This window comes from Citrus clementina, unplaced genomic scaffold, assembly GCF_000493195.1.
Source record: "Citrus clementina cultivar Clemenules unplaced genomic scaffold, Citrus_clementina_v1.0 scaffold_1, whole genome shotgun sequence".
NCBI lineage: Eukaryota > Viridiplantae > Streptophyta > Magnoliopsida > Sapindales > Rutaceae > Citrus > Citrus x clementina.
Genome location: NW_006263303.1, coordinates 22,963,101 through 22,985,762, shown reverse-complemented (window position 1 = coordinate 22,985,762; position 22,662 = coordinate 22,963,101). Strand labels below are relative to the sequence as shown.

General features: G+C 34.9%; 2 protein-coding genes across 3 annotated transcripts; one reads left to right on the top strand and one right to left on the bottom strand.

Annotated features, from left to right (window-relative positions):
• Nucleotides 1-6,553: 6,553 nt before the first annotated feature.
• Nucleotides 6,554-12,167, bottom strand: LOC18054960 (glycerophosphodiester phosphodiesterase GDPDL3). The gene is made up of 9 exons (XM_006452427.2): nt 11,888-12,167; nt 10,984-11,277; nt 10,554-10,669; nt 9,946-10,447; nt 9,339-9,377; nt 8,951-9,235; nt 8,255-8,397; nt 7,595-8,078; nt 6,554-7,227 (listed from the first exon to the last, which is right to left on the bottom strand). The coding sequence occupies exons 1-9, from the start codon at nt 12,009-12,011 to the stop codon at nt 6,920-6,922; spliced, it is 2,295 nt and encodes a 764-aa protein (XP_006452490.1). The 5' UTR covers nt 12,012-12,167; the 3' UTR covers nt 6,554-6,919.
• Nucleotides 12,168-18,409: 6,242 nt separating this feature from the next.
• LOC18054959 (sodium/hydrogen exchanger 4) lies at nt 18,410-22,439 on the top strand. 2 transcript variants are annotated; one of them, XM_006452426.2, is made up of 14 exons: nt 18,410-18,695; nt 19,292-19,410; nt 19,507-19,604; nt 19,696-19,755; nt 19,876-19,922; nt 20,012-20,206; nt 20,320-20,366; nt 20,517-20,583; nt 20,814-20,914; nt 21,004-21,105; nt 21,431-21,569; nt 21,658-21,720; nt 21,820-21,903; nt 22,136-22,439. In XM_006452426.2, exons 1-14 carry the CDS (start codon nt 18,537-18,539, stop codon nt 22,418-22,420), a joined length of 1,566 nt encoding a protein of 521 aa, XP_006452489.2. In that variant the 5' UTR covers nt 18,410-18,536; the 3' UTR covers nt 22,421-22,439. The 2 variants fall into 2 exon arrangements, with proteins under 2 accessions (XP_006452489.2, XP_024048076.1); XM_024192308.1 differs by lacking the exons at nt 18,410-18,695; nt 19,292-19,410 and having other exon boundaries at nt 19,582-19,600.
• Nucleotides 22,440-22,662: the final 223 nt, after the last annotated feature.

The following is a 22,662-nucleotide window of genomic DNA, read 5'->3' as shown; positions in this document are numbered from 1 at the left end:
GGAGACGCTGGATGGATAAATGAGAAACAGAGAAAGAAAGCAAAGGAAACACAAACCGCATTTCAAGTTCGATACCATATAACGTGTAGACTTTTAAGGCCATTCAAAAAACAGCGAAGGCACCGATGTTTCCTCATGATGATTTAGGTGTTACAAAATCATGATGCGATCACTTTATAATATAAACGCCAGAAGAATTGTCAAAAAGTATGCTTTATTTAATATATTTGAAAAAAAAAAACTAAAAAAAAGTCGTTAGTGAGGTTGTTTGAACTTCAATCCCAGTCATTCATCTATGAATTGTTCATGATTTTTATTTTCTTATTTTTTAAAGTAGATTCTTGTATTAGAATAATAGCAAACTTACATTGTTTATATTATTTTGCCATAAAATAACCGTATTCTATTCGAATTCAACCCATTTAAAAAATGCTTTTTTTTTTTTTAGATTTTGTATTACTCAATTGCAATTCTTTATGAGCATCCATATTAGTTAGTTCAGAAAGTCAAAACTAAATCAAAATTTTTATTGCTCACTTCACTAGATATGTTCCAAGTAAGTAGTAGCTCGAGTACAAAAGTCTATATGGGATACTTTTGCTTATGTAATCTGTACCTAAATTATATATAAAAATTAAATCTTCCCAAGTGATGTACATTACGTGAAGTGGAGAGCAACAACTAGAAGAAATAATCTTTATGTGCATGGTGGAGGATGTTGCTTGCCTTAAGCAACACCATGAACATTAGAATAATTAGATACAGCTTGTCCTCCTCCAGCACCACGACAAGCCATGTCAATATATATCCCTCAGCTCAATTTTATCACGTGGCTTCACTTTACTGCATTGAAAATCTACTGCTACTTTCGTGCTCGATGTCCCCTGAATTTCACATGACTAATCTTTACGTTTGAAATCGGCTGAAGACATACAAAAGATAAAAAACAATTAATTGTCAGCAGTGTCGGAACCAGGATTTTGATGTAATGTGGTCAAGACAAAGAAACTATAAATTTAAAGATTTTGCTCAAGTTTTGATCCTGACACCATTTGAAGTACCTTTGAGGTTACAATTTTGCACTGTAATTTCACGGACTTCTTTTTCGTTTGGGGTTCCACCAAGGCTGCTAATGCTGATTCCACGTTCGAGGGCCATATTTTAACATTTGAAGAAATGTTAACGTTTTGGGACCCCGGACCCATTGATGCGCAATCATCTCCTGTTGATATTTCTGAATTCAAGATTTGAATGTTGTTTGAATTTGCCATGTGAATTCCATCAGTGTGGGGACTATTTTCTGGAGCTTGAATGTTGATCCTATCAATCAACATGTTGCTTGCACTTCAATATGTTACTTAAATGTGTTAAAATGGAAGTTCTTGCTGTCTTTTGATGTTATATATATGTGATTGATCCTTGCATTGGTAATAAAATCAAATCTCAATGTCTTCTACGAGTCATCCAATTATTATTATAAAAGGACTTGGTCTTTCTGAAGGCATTTTTAATGCATGAAGAGAGTGCAACGGTGTCACACCGGGCACTCCCAAATAGGTCTTAAAGAAATTGTTTTAACTACTTGGGTCCTTTATAATTCTTTAAATTAATACACTGAAATTATATACGTATTAACACTTATAAGGACCGACCCAAGAAATTGTTTTAACTACTTGTCTGCCATCATCATTCTTCTGCTGACTGTGTCAATTGGGTGGAAAAGGCAGAGCAGCAAAGTAGAGAACTTCTGGGATAGACAAAACATAACTTCATTAGCAAAGGGATAAATGGCCTGCCATTCATGGCCATCTTATCTTGGCTTGGAATCAAAAGCTTAAGAAGCCCAAAGCGATAAAAAAAGAAGAGCTGACCCACGCGCGGCGGACAAATATATATATCCACCCAAAAGGAAATCATTGGCAAAACGGCCCAGCTTTTTCTCCGCTGGCTGCTTGGACGTAGTTCCCGTACGCAGCAAGCACGTATTGGTACGTGGTAGGCCTTCTGAAAGCCCCGTCATAACCCTGGATGTCCAGTTCTAAGCTGAACTGTACTGAGCTTTTTATAACACTGTTGATTGGCTGCATGCTATCGGAGAGTTGTAGCCTCAGGAACAAATCACAAGAGAGAAAAATAAACAAATTTAAAGTATAATTAATAGTAAACAAGAAAACAAGAGATTATACAGCAAATTTCAGCAAACTGGTAGATAATTAAAGTACAAACATATACTACTCATTCACATTTTCGAACAGCAGCCAAAACGAAAAGAGTTACAGATTATGTGAAGCGTAAACGAGTAAAAGTTAATAATAGATCCAACTGAATGGTGAAGACTGATTGTTGTGTTCACCTTTTAAAAGTTATTGATTTGTGGCTGAGGTTGGTCTCCAGGGAGAAAGAGAGCGAGAAAGACTTTTCTCCATTGTCTCTCTATCTATCGGGTTCTTTCATAGATACACGGTAGCAACAGAAGCCTACCGCATTTTTTGCAGTCTTCCAAGACAAAAATCTCCAGCCAGATAGATAGATAGCCATATATAAATATAGAAGAAACTTTGACAAGCAAGGCAGAATTCACCTTACCATTTTAATCAGAAGAAGAGAAACACCATATTGAAAATAAAGAACAGAAGGCTTATTGTTGCAAAAAATAGAACATAAATAGTCTGTGGAGAAACATAAACATAACTAATCTTCATAACTAAATAGTTTACAGCGAAACACAAACATAACCTATGGTCATAATTAGATAGTCGATGGTGAAAGATAAAACTTACAAAGAGTCTTTGAAGAATCTTCATAATTAGAGAGTCTATGGAGAAACATAAACCTTCCGAACAGTCTTCCAAGAGGAGTACTTTTGAGAACGCTTGACATGATTGCCAAAGTATCTGAGAGAAAGAGGACTCCCCGTATAACTGGACGGTCCTCTGAAACATCTATACATCTGTGGGAATGGGCATTGCACGTACCAAATACGCTGTGTTTTTAGATCAAGAACAAATGTTCGCTTAGGAAGAAAAGCAGTAAAAACCAACCCCCGGCCGCCAGCATTAGCAAAGATATAAGGTTTATCTTCCCGAAAGCATATATCCGGTCTTGCAACACCCACAGTGACATCATTGGGTTGCTTTGCCCACACTTGAGTACTAACCCTATATTCTCTTACCCAATACTCCCTCTTCTTATTGTCATAATCTTTCAGCATCCATATATCAATCAGTGTATCAGATGGATAACTAACAATAGCCAACAATCCCTCCACAGTAACTAATTGAAAATCATTATAGTCTTTTTGGTATCCAAATTGGGGAAGTTGAGTTTCCTTAAACTCCTCCGATTCAAAATCGAAAGATATTATAGAATCTTTTTTACTTTTGCGATCCCGATTAAGCCAATGCGTGTCTCCGTATGCAGATACACCTGATAGACACGAAGGAGAAAAGGAAACTTGCAAAACTTGCAGAGAGACTGGTCGCCATGAACGTGTGCCTAAAGTATAAACTTCAGCTTCAAACTTGTTAAAATGTATGAGATGAAAAATCCCATCATCTAGTGGCTGTGCATATGCTCGGACAATCTTGTATGTATTTGTTGCACTGTCAAATCCTATTCCAAAACAAGTGAAGTGCTTGGCCAAGTGGTGGGACACCACTGCCCGTGGTCGTGGCAACTCTAAGATTTCTCCTCTAAGAGGATTGCACAAGCAGATGTTCCCTTGATCAGCCTTATCAACAAAGAGAACTAAACCATGAGCAATGACGCTGACGCGATACGCAACTCGGTCATAGAACTCTGAGACTGGACGCTCACTTCGCTTAACAAGATTAACATCGCATATAAATGAATGCAGAGCTTTTTCATCACCAGCCAAAGCGGGCATAGGCACGATTTGAGGTTCATCAGCAGCAGGTATAGAACGTGCGGACACATGCTCGTTAGCAAAAGAAAAGCTGTCAATTATGCCGCACCACTTCTTACAGACGCGTCGAAAACGAATAAGAGATGTTGTGGGCAATCTCAAAAGGATTTCATAAATCATATCAAAGGGAAACACCTCCTCAACGTCTCTTCCTTTGAGAGTAGGGGCGGCGGGCGGCCGAGGAGGTGGAGATGGACTAGGCGCCGGTGCCAAAAGGGAGTTTATCTTCATAGTTCTAGAAAAACAATACTGAGCAAAGTGCAACTTGGTGATATTGAGTTGAGTTTTAACTTCTACGAGAGCGTCTGGGCTTTTATAATAATTAAAACCTTCGCCAACCAGAATTAGGATTTCCTTTTTCTTCTAAAAAAGAATTAGAATTAGGATTTTCTTTCGAGTCTTAAATTACCCAGCCGGCTTAAGATTTCAAAATTTCAAATTCGTGTATACGATGGGAAGAAAGCTACATGCTCTAGCTCTAAATACATGGTTTAATATTTGATTGTCCCATTCGTTTTTAAGTATGCAAATATATTTAAAGCTATTCTCTTTTTCGGTAAATATTAAACCTAAGCTGTCAAACGAAAAATTTAGGAACTGGAAATAATAGAAGTTGGTTAGGCAGTAGGAAAGTTGAAAATAATTGGAAAAGGAAGCAAAACTATCCATAAAAAACTCCTTTCCTCTGCTGTAAAATTTGTAGCAAAATATGAACTCAAGAATTGAAAAAATAAATAAATAAAAGAATGAAAATGAGATGGTTGGGCATATGAAAGTTGTTTATATATATTCTCCATTTGAACATGGTATATAATTAAATAGGAAACCACTAGCTATATTATTTATATGCATGCTAACGAAATAAGTACATATGCTGTTATAGATGTTAAATGAAGAAGAAGAAGAAGAAGAAAGAAAGAATTGAATTGAATTGAATTGCAAGTGTAACGAAACCCTTAAGGTCACGTACCTTATGTTTTGTCTAATTTTTATTTGCTTCCTCAAAGCTTTAATTTTTTTTTTCATTTTTAGCGTATTTACTAGGGATGGCAATGGGGAGGGGAGGGGAGGGGACCGATCTCCCCGTACCCATCCCCGATATTTTGCGTATGTCCCCATCCCCTCCCCGTCCCCGTCAGAATTACTTGAGAGAATCCCCATCCCCTCCCCGAATAATAACAGGGGATCCCCGAGGGTCCCCGATCCCCGAATAACTAATACATTTTTTTTTATTTTGAGTTAATCATATTAAAATAAAAAATTCAAATAAAAATAAAGTTCGAAATATATCTTACATTAATATTTATTACAAAAGTCACATACATTAAATTAGTAAGTAACGCAACATGCAAGGGATACAAACTTATTTTACAAACTATCATGAACAAATTAATAGTCTAATACAAAATTGTTACAAATAAAATCGAATTTAGATTCAAAATTAACTTTTTCAATGGTGGCGTGGGCACTTTATAAATGTGAATTATTCCCTTTACAACACAATAGTTAAATCGGAGCAAATTAAAAGTAAATATTAGATTAGATTAGATTAGATATTAAAATTGTGATTCGTTGTGGACAATTATAACATCTAAAATTAAATAAAAAATAGATTTAAGTTTAAAATATTTAAAGAATATCAAAATTAAAAAAAAATGTTTGGCTAATAGAATCTACTCGGTCTTTTTAATGTCCTAAATAAAAATTTAGAACTTTAATTAGCTAATTAGGCCTAAAAGTTTAATAATATAAATATTTTGATATTTTTTATTTTTACCAATATTTATAATTTTATAATTTAAATTTTATAATTTATTTACTAATAATTTTAAAAAATTAAAATTAAATTAAAAATTAAAATGGGGAAATGGGTAGGGGATGGGGATTCCACCTCATCCCCGTCCCCTCCCCGAATAAGAAATTGGGTAAAAAAATTTCCCCGTCCCCTCCCCGAATAAGAAATTGGGTATGAAATTATCCCCATACCCTCCCCGAATGGGGAAAATCCCCGAGGGTACCCGTCCCCGTGGGGATTTTTGCCATCCCTAGTATTTACTTCTCACTCAAGGGATGTTTGGAGACTTATGCGTGTGTTAGGGGAGTGTTTGTGAAAATAATTGCGATAAAAAAAAATTTGTGTAGAATTGAATTAAATAAGCCTCAAGTATTGTGGTTGTGGCCCCGTCCAAGTTATATCCTATCGACATACATGATCAGGAACCCAGCAGCACCATTAGATTAATACGTGCTATTGCCATCCATCAATAGATATCATGTTCGTATAAATAACGATGAGGTGTCACGGTTCTACCTCTATGTGCATTGTGGGGTTGCTGTTGTCTACTTAATTTTCAATGAAAGAGAGAAAAAAAAACAAAAAATTAGCTCGACAACAATTAATGCTACTTGAAATATGAATAATACCATATAAGTAAATCTTAATATGAGAGTTTTACGAGCAACTGCTTACTAATTAATCAACCTAATTAGCATGCCTTTTTCTGTATTTATTTTGGCCTTCTTTGACACCCGCCCAAAAGTGTCGAGATGGTAATTAGCAAATTTGGTAATTTGAGAGCAACGATGAAATTTTGAATGGGTAAAAAATGTTGGTCAATGATGGCGGCGTCGTAACCAAATTTGGAAGAAATTAAACATGATAACCGACGTGTAGTTTAGTACAAAGAAAACAAAAACGACACATCGGTGTCGAAGCTTTTGCGTTACAGATAATTATAAATTACACATAAAGAATAACCGGCAAAATATATTTCTTACAACAATGAAATGACAAACAAATACCTCATTGCATATACCTCTCCAGAACTTATGAACATACCTACCAACAAATAAAATGAGAAGGAAAAATATTTTGCTACCGTTTTCATGGGGAAAAAAAAAAAAATTTACTAGCCGGACGATAGAAGCAGCAAAACCTTAAAAGCTAGAACCTTTTCTTATCCAAGCAATCACAAATAATCTGAAGTGACCTTATTATAGTAGTAAAAGAGTGATAAGGAGCATAGCCATAGTCGAGAGGAAAATGCCTGTGGCAACTTTCGGCTGTCCATTTGGCGGTGTAGCAGGTGCTGCCGAACCATCACTACCATCACTAGGGCTGGTAGATGGGACTGGTGTGACGGGGGGCAAAGGTGGCTCTGTGACAGCAGCCTCGGTCAGGATGGGATTTGGTGCCTCAGCTGGTGGCAAGTAATCGGACGTGATGAGTGGCAAGAGACCACCAGGCTGAACAGGGTTCATGTAAGGAGGTGTCTTGTCACCCCTTTTTAAGCATCGATTCCCTGCAATAGATTGTTAAAGCAAGAAGGGGTTAATAAAAAGGTAACAACTTAACTGTTCTTCACAGTGCTCATAACAACAAACAGAAATGATGAGATGAGATAGAAGCTCTTAGTCGTAATGTTGGTAGTATTAGAGACTACTAGTAGCATTAATTCGCATATTTTGTATTACGGATGTCCATTCAAGTAAGCATATATCGGAGGCTTCTTACAATTAGCAGTAAGTCTGGTCTAGAATGTTTAAATTTGTCGAGGTTCTGGACTTCTAGGATGTAGAAACAAAGTTGCTTTTATTAGCAAACTTTGAGGACAAAATGTATTCCTGCGCCATATAAGCAAAGAGATGTATGTTTCCGAACCAACTTACTTCGGTATCTAGCAGCAGTCATAGGGAATTCTGTAATAACTCCATCAATACCAGCTCCCTCGTAATATGTGTTGATCTCCACAGTTGGGTCTGAGAAGAAGTCCCACGCTTGAGATACAAACTCATTGCTGAATGTTTCAACATAAACTGGGAGCTTAAAAGATTGTAGCCTTTGAACAATATCTGTAGCACTAGTAATGAATGCTGAATTTAGAGGATATACAGACTCCTTACTGAGGACCACAGAATCAGCAAACTTTTTAATATCCTCAATGGTTTGGTTAAGAGCATCACGAATATTTTCTTTAACCTTGTAGACAAGCTCATAGCTAGTTTTCTCCCTTAACTTCATTAGAACAGAACTGTCTGTGGACTGAATCATAACCTTCAAAGCTGTCTGCTTATTGTAACCTGCATTTCCCAAGGCCTCCATTACTGAATTAGTCACACTCATTCCCTGCTTCTCTGCAAGATAGACTGCATTCTGAAGGTAGTACAGGAAAATAAAGATCAAAGTCAGCTGCTACAAATAGTTGAGTCAAACTGGAAAGTGACTATGATACGATACAAATAGAAGTACGATTCAATACAGCTAGAAGTTATGTAGTAATATAATTTGGATATGAAATCTTCAAGTACTGAGGCCACAACAAAACTTACCTCTATGCTGATCAAGACACCAGAAAGAGAATTTGCATTCTTTGCCATTTCCAGAAAATCGGACAATTTCATAAACTTTCCAGCATTTTTGTTCTTTGGGTTCCGGAATAATTTAAACTTAAAATATGGATTAGAAATTTGAGCTACAGTGAAAAAGAAAATAAATAAACATCAGATGATAAGTATTTGTTTAACCAAAAAAGGTAACAGCAAATCATATTTATTATGAGAAATAATAACAATAATACTAGGCAAATAGTAGAACCATGGGCAGATAAAATAAAATAGAAATGAAATATATAATCAAAAGTAGATTATGGGGTCCTTCCCAGAGACAAAAAAGTACATGTAATTTACCAAAGAAAGAACTCATTCGTCATTCTACTGTTAGGTTGGAAGTGATTGTTCAATGAAGTAGATAAAAATGAATATTATCAAACCATGTCACTCTATAAAAGTATAAATTTAGATATCCAAAAATCAACCTACAATCTAGAGTGGACACAGTATATTCTCTAAAATCCGTGTTCTCTCCATCTTCTGGTACATTTTGGCTATTTTCTCAGTGTGCATGGACAGAGTTTACACACACCCCCACCCACAAATCTAAGGAGAGAGAGAAATAATAACAAAGAGCACCGAGTTGAAGGTCATTTTACACCAAAGAAAAAAGAAACAAGAATCAATTTAACTTACGGATCAAGGTTTGAATCTCATCCCAATTCAAGCTAAAAGAAAATATTCCGCTGCCTGCCATGATATCGGGAATGGTAGTTGTGATGCTGTTAAATTTCGATTGCGCAGCATTTGTGCTATTAATAAGATTTATAAAGCTAAGGCAAAATGGGACTCCATCCTTCGACATCTGGACAGGGCAGTCAATAAAATCAACACCATCTGAAATAGCTTTCTGATATGCTAAGTTAGTACAACTGGGATAGTCTCCGCTTGCTCCATTCTTTGAAATGACCAAAAGATTTGCTGGAACATAGCAATTTTTTATGCCATTAGTCAAAGTGTGACATCACCAATGAGTGACAAAGATAAACATGTTAGTAAAAAGCACCATAGAGTAGGGGCATACCTGATTTAGATGCATTTTTTCCAAGGTGTGCAAAGCAATCTGTAGCACAACGAAATAAATCAGAATGTCAGAGATAATAAAACAAGAAACCATTGTTGCAATGATCAAATCCATGTAACCATATTGGATATGCCATTTCAGCTGTATAAAACAAAGAACAAAAATGTTATTTAAGTTCAGGCAATTGCAGTAATATTCTGCAAAATAAAAAAAAACTATTTTAAATTGTCACAAATTTAAGTGAGCTTAAAATATAAAATTATACAAATTCGCTGAAAAGAAGCTAGAGTATCACCAATTCAAAATCAAAATAAGGAATAGCCAAATGAAGCAGTCTACAATGCACACTGAAACAATTGAATGAACCAGTAGAGATTTGAGGATACAAGGTCAAGACAATTGCGAGGAGATTATCAATAATAGGAACATCATGTCTGAATCCAAATAGTTGAATATTCATTTAGGTCTATGGTTATCCAGGGATTTGGGTGAAACCTCAGAATGGAAGTTACAGATATAAAACCATTCATAAACAAAAAAACTCCAAAAACCTCATGATTTTTTTGGATGCGCATAGGCTATGCAATGGAAAAGGAAGACAACATACCAACGGCTGCTGATGGAGTTAATGGGAAGTCTGATAGCACACCATCAACAGAGAAATCACGATTGTCAATAAACGAGAGATACTCAGTCAGTGGATCATAACTGTAGTTGAAGCTAATTGGAATGTCATTTGCAAAATTTGATGCAAAAACTTCTAGTCTTTCTTTATGAGCATCCAACACAATAGTGGTATGAGGTAGTAAGTACAGACTTTCATCTACAGGCCATATATAATCCTTCGGAACAAGGATTCCAGAGGCAAAAGTCTTGATGAATGTAAGATTCTTTAAGAGAGAACCATAAGTCTGGTTGGTTGTGGGCTCGATTTCAGATTTTCCAAGAAATCGGAAAACCAGCTTCGTCATGCTTGGTCGAAATCTTGCTGCAATACTTCTCAAGAAATTCACCTCAGGTGAAGAGATGTAATTGACAACTACACTTCTGTATACAGAAAGTACAAAGCTTCTCATACTCAAATTGTGTTGTGCGTAGAATGCATCGTGCTGCAGAAGTGTCAGAACAACAGGGTTGGCTCCAAAATATATCAAAAGTGTAGAATCTACCAGTATCAAGAGACAAGGTAAAACGACTAAACAATATATCTCTTACCTGAATATTCAACCATAAGCCTGGTGGTTTTATTTGTCTTGCCATACCCTGAACAGTGAGGATTTGCAACACATTGCCATCAAACTTATCGGTTCGAGAATAGACTCCTTGATTTACTGTACAGGTCAGGAAAAAACAATTAAGAAAGAAAAAATCTAAAACACCAAACACTCAACAATAGACTTGGATAATCACTTGTAGGTACTTGTCAAGTCGTTTAACATTCACAGAAGTCAGATAACCTGAGCAATTTAATAGCTCAAACCAGTATGATCAACCTTGTTATGTTGGTTGTGAAATCAACATGCACATATCCATATTTAAGAGCAACTTATCAAAAAGTATAGACTATTATGATGTAAATCTAACCATGATGAATTCTACCCGCTCATCAAAAGAGAAAGAATGAAAGAAAAGATGAAAAGCTTACAGATTATATTCGATAGGTCATTAAGCGTGTAGTCAATGGAAAACCATCCTGGGGTTGGGACCCCATTAACAAGATAATTCTTTTGCTGAGTCTTAAAGATTTGAGCGATGTTAGAAGCATTATCAAGCTTAAGATCAGGGAAGCAAATCCCAGCTTCATCTTTGGTCAATTGCACATCACACCATAAGATAACACTGGGCGCACTCGTAATCAGCGTCAAACTATAAGCTATGGAACTAGAATCTGGAAATATACCCGAAAATCCTCCACGTGCTACTACAAATGGTGGATCTCCTGCAAGCATAATCAGAGACGTAAGATTATCCAACAGTATACCAAAGAAAATAAAGATACAAACAAAAAGCATTTGATAAAGTTAATGAGAATTTGCTCATGCTAAACACATTATTATGTCCGGACTAACTTTTCCAGTTCCATTTAATACAAAAATGGCATACTATTTTTCTTTTTTCTTTTTTCCAGATAGACAAATATCTTTTGATTTAGACAGTCTCTGTTTAGATTTTCAAAATAATAATAACAAAATTAACAAAGAAAATAATAAGAAGAAAGTGCTTCACTGAACTGACTCTATTCCAAATACAAAGCGTTCTTCATTTTTACAGTCGAATTCTCATATTTTCTTCAGATTTTCATTATAAAATCCTAAAAAAATTCGAAAGAAACACTTAAATCCTTACTTCACTATATTTATTTAATTGATTTTACTTATTGTTTCAGCTTCTAAACCTCCAAAAAAAATTATATTTTTAATTTCGCTAATCTCAGAGCTTATACTGAGCTAGAGCTGCATTTTCTCATCTTATCACCACATTTTTTTTCCTCCTCAACAACCAAACAGAAAACAAACTCATTGTAGTCGCTCAACAAACAAAAACGGTACCGGTTAGTGTCTGCCATCGACTCGTAGCATTAGATCCCTGAGCCGAGACTTGAGCTATAACTCCACAGTGAAGTACAACCAGAGCTGAAACGAGTAGCAGGCCAAGAGCGCGTGTGTTACACATTGCCGACAAATTTAACTCCGCCGGAGCTCCACCGTTCCCGCCGATCCTCTTGATGAATGTGCGAGATTTTTCCTCTTTAGAGAGAGAGAGAGAGAGAGGGAGCAAAATGAATGAGTACTTTTTGCGGGCTGGCTTGGCGATTATTTTATATTACTGGTTTTGTTTTCTTTTAATTATTTAATTGAGTTTTTTTTTTCATATTTAACATAGATATTATAATTACGCGTTCGGAGGAGTTGTCATGTATGTGTATGACATGTTTGTTGAGAGTTCGAGAATTCGGCTTGGACAAGCCGAAGCCGCTGTCCGAAGTAAAGTTGAAGCTTAATTTTCCATCGGAGAAAATAAATAAGGCTTCACTAAGTTGTTTTTTAAGGCATTTAATTGATTGTTTAATGTTTAGGAAGTTTCCTTTTTTTTTTTTGAACTTTTAATATTTACGGAGCCCAGTTTTTTCATCTTTCATAAATAAAAAAAATAGTTCAAAATTTTTATTTAAGAATATATTTTAAGTCAAATAATTTTTTCATTAGGTCTAGACCCTTAAATTATTCTACTTTATAAGATAATTTTGTTTAAAGTTGAGTCATACCAAGAAGTTTCATTAATTGGTTATTTCAAAATATAAAAATATTTCAATCCATAATTTTTAAAGTGTAGGAATGCTAGAAAAAATATTTAATCTGTGTAGTTTGAGTGATTTAAGTTATAAATCTTTAAAATCTTGTAATTTTAATTTTTTTTATTTTCCACGCACTTTAAAATTCCTAACCAAAAAACTACTCTTTAAAATAATCACTTCCTTTATAAATATTTAAAAAATTACTCTTACCTTAAAATAAAAATCTATTAAGAGAATTTTTTCCATCATCAATTTTTTTTAAATATTAACTAGATATATTTAGAAAAAATAAAATTAAATCAATTACGATCACGATGTTTTGGATTTTATGAAGAAAATTTCATAAAACCCATTCCAATGACAACTGATTGATAACACAGTTCGCTTCGCTTGCTATACACGTCCTGGCCCGCACCGTGCAACATGGGGCGAACCACAAAGTTTGAACCGGTCGTTTTGTCGGCTCGAGCGAGCCGGCGACAAAAGTCGTGGGCTCATTCACCAATCCTGATTGGAGGACAGCTAGACCAACCTGGCGATCCCCTACGTGGCTCCCTGCCATTGGACATCCACCCAAAACGCGCAAAATGGTCACGTTGAATGTGGGGGACCCCACCTTTACAAAGGGTGTGGTCATTAACAAACAGACTCTAGTTTTGGGGATTGCTTGTGAGCAGTGATGATGATGCGTTTGGCAACATGAGAAATTTTTTTTGAGCAGTTAATGCATAAGAGATTGTTATAGAAAGTGACTTTGAAAAATAACAAGATGAAAGTTTTATCTTTTTTTTTTTTTTTTGAGTTAAGTTAGATTCATTCTAAGGGCTTATTTGATTACGACACCTTTAAATGGATTAGTTGAATGAATATTTTGTTAAGAGAATGTGAATGATATTTGTTATGTTAATAAGAGAAGGTAATTTAATGTATGTCAAATGAGGTAGAAGAGAATGACAACTATTAATATTTAAACATTGATCGTGGTTAAAATAAATGTGGCTCCATACTTGTGTAGAAGTTAAGGTAATTAAAAAAAAAATCAAATCGTGATTACAATACTAGGGTGACGATGATAACAGTAGTTAATTATCTAGTTAACAAGAGATTATCGTGTAATATATATTGTGAAAGTAAGAATTAGAAGAAAGACAATTTTTTCATATAGCTTAACATGATTTTGGTATTTTGAGTTAACAACTTAACGTCTATTTTCAATTTTATTCTAACATAAATCCAATTAAAGCATACCAAATACAAGAGAAAGAAAAGGGTTCACGAATGAGATTCGCATATTTTTCTTCTATTTTTCATGTCGAATTTCTTTTTCCTAAAAGTAAAATCGTTAATTTAAAAGACAAAGGGGGAAAACCCACGAAATATGACGGATGCTTTAAAAATAAACTTACGAAAGGAAAACACCAAATGATTAAAATCAGTCACTGGTTAGGATCATGATTCTCTCCTGATCTGTTTATGTTCTGAACAAATAAGTCAATTGTTAATTGGTAGTTAATAAATAAGAAAATAAAAAAATTGAATCTTCACCATACACTACTATTAAAAGACACATGTCAAAAAATTTTGAAAAATTTAAAAGGGATCAGATGGGAAAGAATCATTTTCCCACTAGTTATTCCCATTCCCACCATACAAATGAATGAAGTGACCCTTCAAGAAAATACCACATTAGCTTTTACCAGAACCAGAACTGTAGCACTGAAAATGAGAATGACATTAGCAATTATAGTGGCAGAGGGACAGAGGCCATGGGCCGTGCATCTTTTGGGAAAACTTGCATGCAAAGTGACTGATCCCTCGATTTTAAAACTGTAATCCTAAGTTTCCAATCTTTTATCATAATGATTTATTTATTCTTGGGTAAAGTTGACAAAAGTCTAAAGTTGTGTGAAGCATCGATGCTCACCAGTAACTACATAATTTTCATTTTCAAAAGTTGTAAAGGTAACCTTTAATCCATATGCAAGTTTTCACACACACACACAGAGTTGGTTAGCATACATTGTATTTAATTAGAGTTACTTTTTAAAAACTTTTTCCTCACTTTGTCAAAGAAATGTTTGTGAGTATCTTGTACAATCTCTTATAATACTAGTACGAGTAATGATATAATCACAAATTCTCGTATAAATTTATTTCGTACAAACTGATGTGACGTTAATTCATTAGTTGAATTAAATATCTCTTAGTCCACATGATTTATTTATATTATTTTATATTTTTATTCAACCAATGAATTAATACTACATCAGTTTGTATAATATAAATTTATATAAAAATTTGTGATTATATTATCACTCTACTGGTACATGAGATTTAAAAGTTCAAACTTCTCTAGTATGAGCGAAAATGTAATCAATAAGTTATTATATAGAATACTAACTATTTATTAAATTTAAAAACCAAATAGAAAGGCTATCGTAGGAAATCCACTAAATTAAGGGAAATCCTTATTTTTTTATTTTTTCGATTAAAGAAAAATCCCTCAAATTGATAATATCATCATTCATGTCGACAGTAATATTCAAGAAAAACATGAAAAATAAATTAGAGAACTTTGTCTAATGAAACAAATTTGTTATATTAATTATCTTATCTAATTAAAAAAAAAACTTAGAAATTAACACTAATGCATTACAGCCATTTTCTGCATTTGTTTTTTGCTTGTACTTGTTCTCGGTATTTTGTTCTGCTGGTTTATGAATAACAACTGGCGATGAAGATGATAATATAACGACTCTTTCTAAATCTAAAAAAATTAAAGCTAACGCTGCAAGTGGCTAATTATTTTATCACCATAATTATCTTTAATGACATCAGCTAAATCAATCTTTGAGTCATTTTTAAATGATTATGTTCCAATCCGTACAAAATGGTATGAATGTTGGTTAATGCGACTAAACAAATTAACAAATCAAAATTCTCGTAAATAACTTCATATCCCTAAGTCTAAAAGCCAATTAATGTGAATAAAATTTATCCTTCTTAAATCAAGAATCACAATGAAATCCATTTCATCACGATCAATTTTAAAAATTTATAATTTTGATTTCAAATAAGATAATAAAATATAATTTTGATTCACCGAATCCAAGCTTCAAAATATTGTTAGATCTTACACTATGTATGTACTTGTGCATATTTTAGTTTAATAGAGCCAACATGAAACGTCCCAACATCCATAGTTTCTTTTGTACTATTTTAATGTTATTTACGTTTACCTAATCAAGCCTAATAAATTAAAAAAATAACAATAATAATCAAGATAAAAATAATGCGACAAGCCAAAAAGCCAAGGTCAAACTGTGAGACAAAACTGGAGTCGCTGCCATCGTATTACTCAAAAGATATAAACAATTGAATTAATTGATTTTGATTTTCCGCTCATAATTAATATTGTAAAGATTGTCGGGCATAGGAAGGTTCTTAATTTAGCAATAAATGATACGATCACATGGGAGTATTTATCAAATATGAAACGGTTGTGATGGACGGCTATGATTTGTCCATGCCAGCACGAATCTAACTTTTAATGGGTGCTTCATGCTTGAGCGCACGATTGGAGGTGGAGTCAGAGAATTAATAGTGATGGGGAAGCACTAAATGGAAGAAGAAGAAACAAGAAGCCAGGAATGGGAATTGTTCAAGGAAAATGACTCTTGGGTATGTCTGTTTGCCGATGATGCATGATCGCTATATATGTTCTTTTATTCAGACATTTAATTTACAAGCATTTTTGTGTCGTCCGGTGGTGATAATGTCTACTGTCTAGATTGATACTTGACAGCCACAAAAGAAAACTAAAAGTAGCAAAAGATCTTTCAATTAAATAAATAGTCCTCAACGTTTTCAAACTTTCTATATTTAGTGAATACATATCGTATATGTGCATGATACCTATAAGCGGATGCACGTGAGAATCAATAACATGCAACTGTTGGCAATATTGCATGTCTTTAGGAGTTGAAAACAGTGTCAATTCAGTTCTGAAAGTATTCATAGTAGTATTGGTGATGTGGTAGGTGATCTCTCTCTCTGCATAGTTTTAAATTTTAAAGCAGTATATGCTGTCATGCATTATGCACATATGTGATACTTATTACTCTCACCCATAATCTGCCCCACTCAAGTAGTCGGCCTACTAGGCCTTCTTTTGTAACCATCACAATATACAGTGATATACACTTAATTCATAAGATTCATATACAGAAACGATAAAAGCTAGCATAGTGTCACGGAATGAGAGTTTTGTGCAACAAACTCGTGCGGCACTTAGGCGACTTTTAGCACACAAGTCGCTAAGTAAATTTTTTCGAACTTCTCAATTAGCCAAGTAAAAATGCTTTGCAGAAAATACTAGAGAGAAGAGAGCAATGTAGCCAAAATATATTTTATTACACAGTAAAAAATATATTATAAGAGAGCTTTACAAGAGAGCTAGAGAGCTTGTGTGTATGCTTGAGTGTTTGTGTGTGTGGTGTGGTTGTTGGGCAAATGAGGGGGCTCACCCCTATTTATAGGCTTGAGCGCAAGGTTGTTGAATGTTTCATGCAACTTGTATATATATCTCTAGGGACCTAAATGCTCAATTCTAGAATAGTATAGGATATTTACAATTGTAGAAAACTCTAGAATTCGGGGCGGGCTTGGATGGTTACTAAGCGCACCACGATTTGCTTGTTATATTGGCGGCCCATTTTTAAGCGCACTCGAACTTTTGAGTACACTTCACTTCGAGACGAACTTTTACTAAGCGTACCTGTGCGCCCGAAATTATCATCTGTTGGTGGTAATTTTGAGCGGTCCGTGACAATAAGCTCCTGCTACACAGTTTTAGGGAGATACAAAAGCATCAATTTGCACACTAACCTCGCTAATTCGGCAATTCCCTTGTGGGTATTTTTGATGGTTTAAAATGTTCCTTCCCCGTTCCGTCTAATATCAAGGAATGGCAGCGTATTTTCGTTTTGTTCTTTCTTGTATAAAAAATTGGGCCATGCAAAGGCCTTGGCATGAACTAGAAATCATTTTTCCAAAAGGGAGACATGCTTTTTAGACCCCTTGAAAATCTTTTATAAAACCTTATTTTTTGTAATCCGTTAATTCAATTACTAGGAAGAAATTATATGGACACTTATAAATTTAACTAAATTAAAATCTTTTAACTTGCAAATTATGAACTCTCCCATCTTTAAATCTTAATTTATGGTATAACTAAAATTTTTTAATTTGAGACAATAAGGTAATAAATTATTAATTTTATTATTTTTTTAAAAAAATACGGTAAAAATTTAATTAACTCTATTGTAATATTTATCGTTCTTCATAATTTTAACAATGATAAGTCCTGTAAATATAATAAATGGAGTTTAAGAGTTTTAAAAAAGTGGTAGGCCTCAACCCTTTCCAAAAGTGAACCTGCATGCCAAAACGCACTCACAATCATTTGTAATCACTGTAAAATGGGGGACCTTATTGTTATTACACTTTTCTTTCCCAAATTTTCCTCTTTTTCTTCGTCTTCTTGAAACGGATGCTGACTGCTGAGCAACGGATCCTGGCCTCTACGCTGGATTAATCCGAAATAACACAAGTCCCCATGCTGACACTGGCCTTTAAAAACACGTGGCCGTCACGAATGGAACACGTTACACGTGTCAGTCCCACCTGGACACACTCAAGTTCACCGTGTTTCGCGGGCAGTGTTAACTCTCTCTTGCACCGCTTTCGCTTGGGAACTTTCTTCACAGAACAAATATATCCACACAAAAAATAGATTCAGGGATTACTAGGAATCTTCTGTTTTCCAATATATGTATATAAAATAAATTTATATGGGTTGATTTAGGAAGAGTGAAAAGTTGGCGAACACTTGGACATAAGAGATGATGGAGATAAGTGAGTTTGCAAAAAACATAACACAGGAACACACACAAGTCGTGCCAATCTCTTTGTTTGTGGCAATTCTTTGCCTTTGTTTAATTGTTGGACACTTGCTTGAAGAGAACCGCTGGGTTAATGAATCCATCACTGCCATCTTGATAGTAAGCTGCTGTCTTTTCCTGTGTTCTATTTGATTTATTTATTCACTGCTAATGCTTTTCATTGTTGCATGTGGCTGTGGCTATGACATTTTAATACAATAGTTAAACTGCAAGAATTATTAAGATTGTGGGAAATGATTTTTTTTCCGGATTAAAATGTTTGGGTCACACCAGGTGAGGATGGGATCGATTTTCCATTAGTAGGTGCTTTTCCAGTAAAACCATTTGTCGTGCTTTCTGATAATGCAAATGAGAATTTGAATATCGTTGTTTGTGGGAAATAATGTTGTGCCTGATTAACGTTCTTTTATCTTCACCAACTAGTTCACATTGTTGAATTGCATGAAATTTTAGAGCTTCTTGTTCCATCTATTACCCTATTAAGCATGTAACTTGATCAGTCTTATTGAGTTTCTGATGAGGATAATGAGCACATAGATGTCAGTTGTGTTGCTTTAGAGGAAGATTCATTGTCGAAAAAAATCATAATCGCATTGCTTTAATGGCCTGAAGAGTATGTAAGTTCTCATCAGGGATATTAATTGTATAAGGTTGCATAATCCTATGATCTTTCTGTATTAACTTTTTCTCATCAGGGATGTGTGTCTGGAATAATAATTTTATCTATAACCAAGTGGAAAAGTTCTCACATTCTAAGGTTTGATGAAGAACTGTTCTTCATATATCTTCTTCCTCCCATTATATTCAATGCTGGGTAAGTTCTGCTATTTATATTCCTTACATTCCTGAATTAGCTTGGATTGTTTCACAAATACTCTTGTTAACAGTATATTGCACTCAATTACTTCAGGTTTCAGGTGAAGAAGAAACAGTTCTTTCACAACTTTCTAACCATCATGATGTTTGGTGTGATTGGAGTCTTTATTTCGGTGTCAATCATCACTGTAGGTAATAATGGAAAATTATCTGTAACTTTTAGTCATTTTGTCATTTATTTTGCATAATTCTTCTGAATTCCCCCATTTTATTGTTCACCTAGGCAGCTGGTGGCTCTTTCCAAAGTTAGGATTTATGGGTCTGAGTATACAAGATTATCTCGGTAAGATCTCTCTGTAGGTCATTTATAAAATTATCCATGAAATTCACTTTCTCTGCATTCATATCTCATCTAGTACAAGACTTTTAGTTGCACCTGAAATTATTGTTCTGTTTGTTTCAGCTTTAGGGACAATCTTTTCTTCCACAGATACAGTTTGTACACTGCAGGTTGGTTATCTGTATAATTATCATCTTACATTTATGTTTACCTGCTGCTTTAATAAACTGACGTTGTAAAATGTCACACATTCTTGTAGATTCTCAATCAAGATGAAACTCCTTTGCTTTACAGCTTAGTCTTCGGGGAAGGAGTCGTGAACGACGCAACATCAGTGGTTCTCTTTAATGCAGTTCAAAAAATTGATGTCAGAGAACTTAACGGCAAGGCAGCTCTTAGAATATTTAGAGATTTCTTGTACTTATTCTCAACAAGCACTATACTGGGAGTTACTGTGAGTAGAGATGACTGGCTACAAATATGAAAGGGCTTTTTAAGTGATTACTTGACCTAATAATCTGCTCTCATCCTCCAGCTGGCTCAAACACTTCTGTGTATTTCATGCAGGCTGGTCTTTTGACAGCATTGGTACTTAAAACCTTATACTTTGGAAAGTAAGTTCTTTTACCTGCCATACTACCATTTCTGAAAATGATCCCCTGAAGCTTTTCTCTGATAAATATAACTGAAAGTGCCCGAGTTCAATATGCTTTATAAATTCTAAAGACACCCTTTTAGAAATCTGACTCACTGTCTGCTTACAGACATTCAAGTGTTCGTGAAATTGCTTTGATGGTTTTAATGGCATATCTGTCTTACATATTGGCTGAGGTAATGTATGCAGAAGTCCTTTTATTTAAGGTGCCAGCAAATTTAAAATATTAATATTGTTAATTTTCAGATGCTTACTCAAGAGAAGCTATTCATTTTATCTACACTTTATAATTGAATCACTCCTCTTTGTCATAAGTACAGCTTCCATACATCAAGCTATGTTGGTATTCATGCATTATATAGGTTTTTGTTTTGGTTCAATCATTTATTGAAATTTCATTTTGCAGCTGTTAGAGCTAAGTGGAATTCTCACCGTTTTCTTTTGTGGGATTTTCATGTCACACTATGCATGGCACAATATGACCGACAGTTCGAGAATTACAACCAGGCATGAATATCGAGTCAGAATCTTTAATTTATGTTCCACTTGAACTTTGCTAGTTATATAACTGATCACTTCCCACTCTTCGTCAACAGGCATACATTTGCCATGATGTCGTTTATAGCAGAAACTTTCATATTTCTCTATGTGGGAATGGATGCTTTTGACATTGAGAAATGGAGGATGAGTAAGTTGAGGTACTATTTCCTTAATGTTGAATTGGATTCAATTATCTTCAGGAACCTATTGTGCATAATGCTAACACCTTGGATTATCTAGTGCCTGCCTATGGTTTGAATTCCCAATGGGAAAAAGAAAATATAAACCATATAAACCAAAAATCTGCTTCCAAAGTTAAGTTCTTTCTATGACTGGAAAGCAGAGCCTCCCCCTGCCTAGTTTTGTATGTTAAAAAGGATTCTGATAGCCCATTTTGGAACCATGTTTGTTTTTGCCCTAGACTATTTTCTTCTAATACGTTAATATCACTTTTAAACTTTTTTTTTTTTTTGGGCGTTGCAGTTTTGTCACCTCTTTGGGTGTCTATAGTGCCTTAATCTTGATGATATTGCTTGGACGTGCTGCATTTGTGTTTCCTCTCTCCCTTTTGTCCAATTACATGAACAGCCATAGGTCACCATCAATCTCGTTCAACCACCAGGTTTGCTTTTGAAATGGTATTATGCACTAACAAAAATTGAGGATTCAATCTGTTTAGGTCACAAGCTTCTGAACTTGCTTTTATCCAGGTAGTTATCTGGTGGGCTGGGCTCATGAGAGGGGCAGTTTCTATTGCATTGGCTTTCAAACAGGTGTGTTTCTGTTCATTAAGAATGGTTGTTGCAATATCATTTAGTTGTAAGATTGGTGGAATGTGGTTTGCTGAATCAATTATCACTTGGCTTGTGAAGTTCACATACTCTGGAGTTACAAGCGATCCAGATAGTGCTACCATGATTACAGCCACCATAATTATTGTCCTCTTCACTACATTGGTATGTAAATGTTCTTCATTTCGAAATTGGTGAAGACACTTGTAACTTTGAGAATGGAAAAAAAAGACATTTTCTATAATTTTTTTTTTCTTACATGCCTTATGCAGTTGCAGCTCTGTGATATTGTTATGCCATTTTTACCTTAATTTTATAGCATATCCATTGGCATTTCAACCGAATATTCTCTGTCTGTCTGCATTTAGGATTAATTGATAATGGCATAACTGTACAGGTGTTTGGATTTTTGACAAGGCCGCTTGTCAAATATCTGCTCCCTCATCCTCAGCATGCAACTAACAACAGCTGTCGGGAGCCAAAGTCCCCTAATGAGGACATGAACCTGCCTTTGCTCTCGTTTGATGAATCTACCACTACCAACCTTCTTCGTGCAAAGGATAGCTTGTCGATGCTATTAGATCGTCCTGTGTATACAATACACTCCTTCTGGAGGAGGTTTGATGATACCTACATGAGGCCCGTATTTGGGGGGCCTGATAGCAATCAGTCACAATGTTAGGTTATCTTTCCGCTTCATAGCAATGATGCCATCAAAACATCCCTTAATCAATTTACGGCTAAAGTTGAGATTGGGGTTAACTTATTAGTGCATCAACCTCTTCAGTAAGGAAAAATGAAGATGCAGCTTTTCTCAACTAGGTGATGAGAATAATACAGTTTTGGAGCACAAGAGTTGCTTTGAGACAGCAGCACATCGGATACGCGAATCAAGTTTTGTATGTGCCTACAATTAATGTAAAA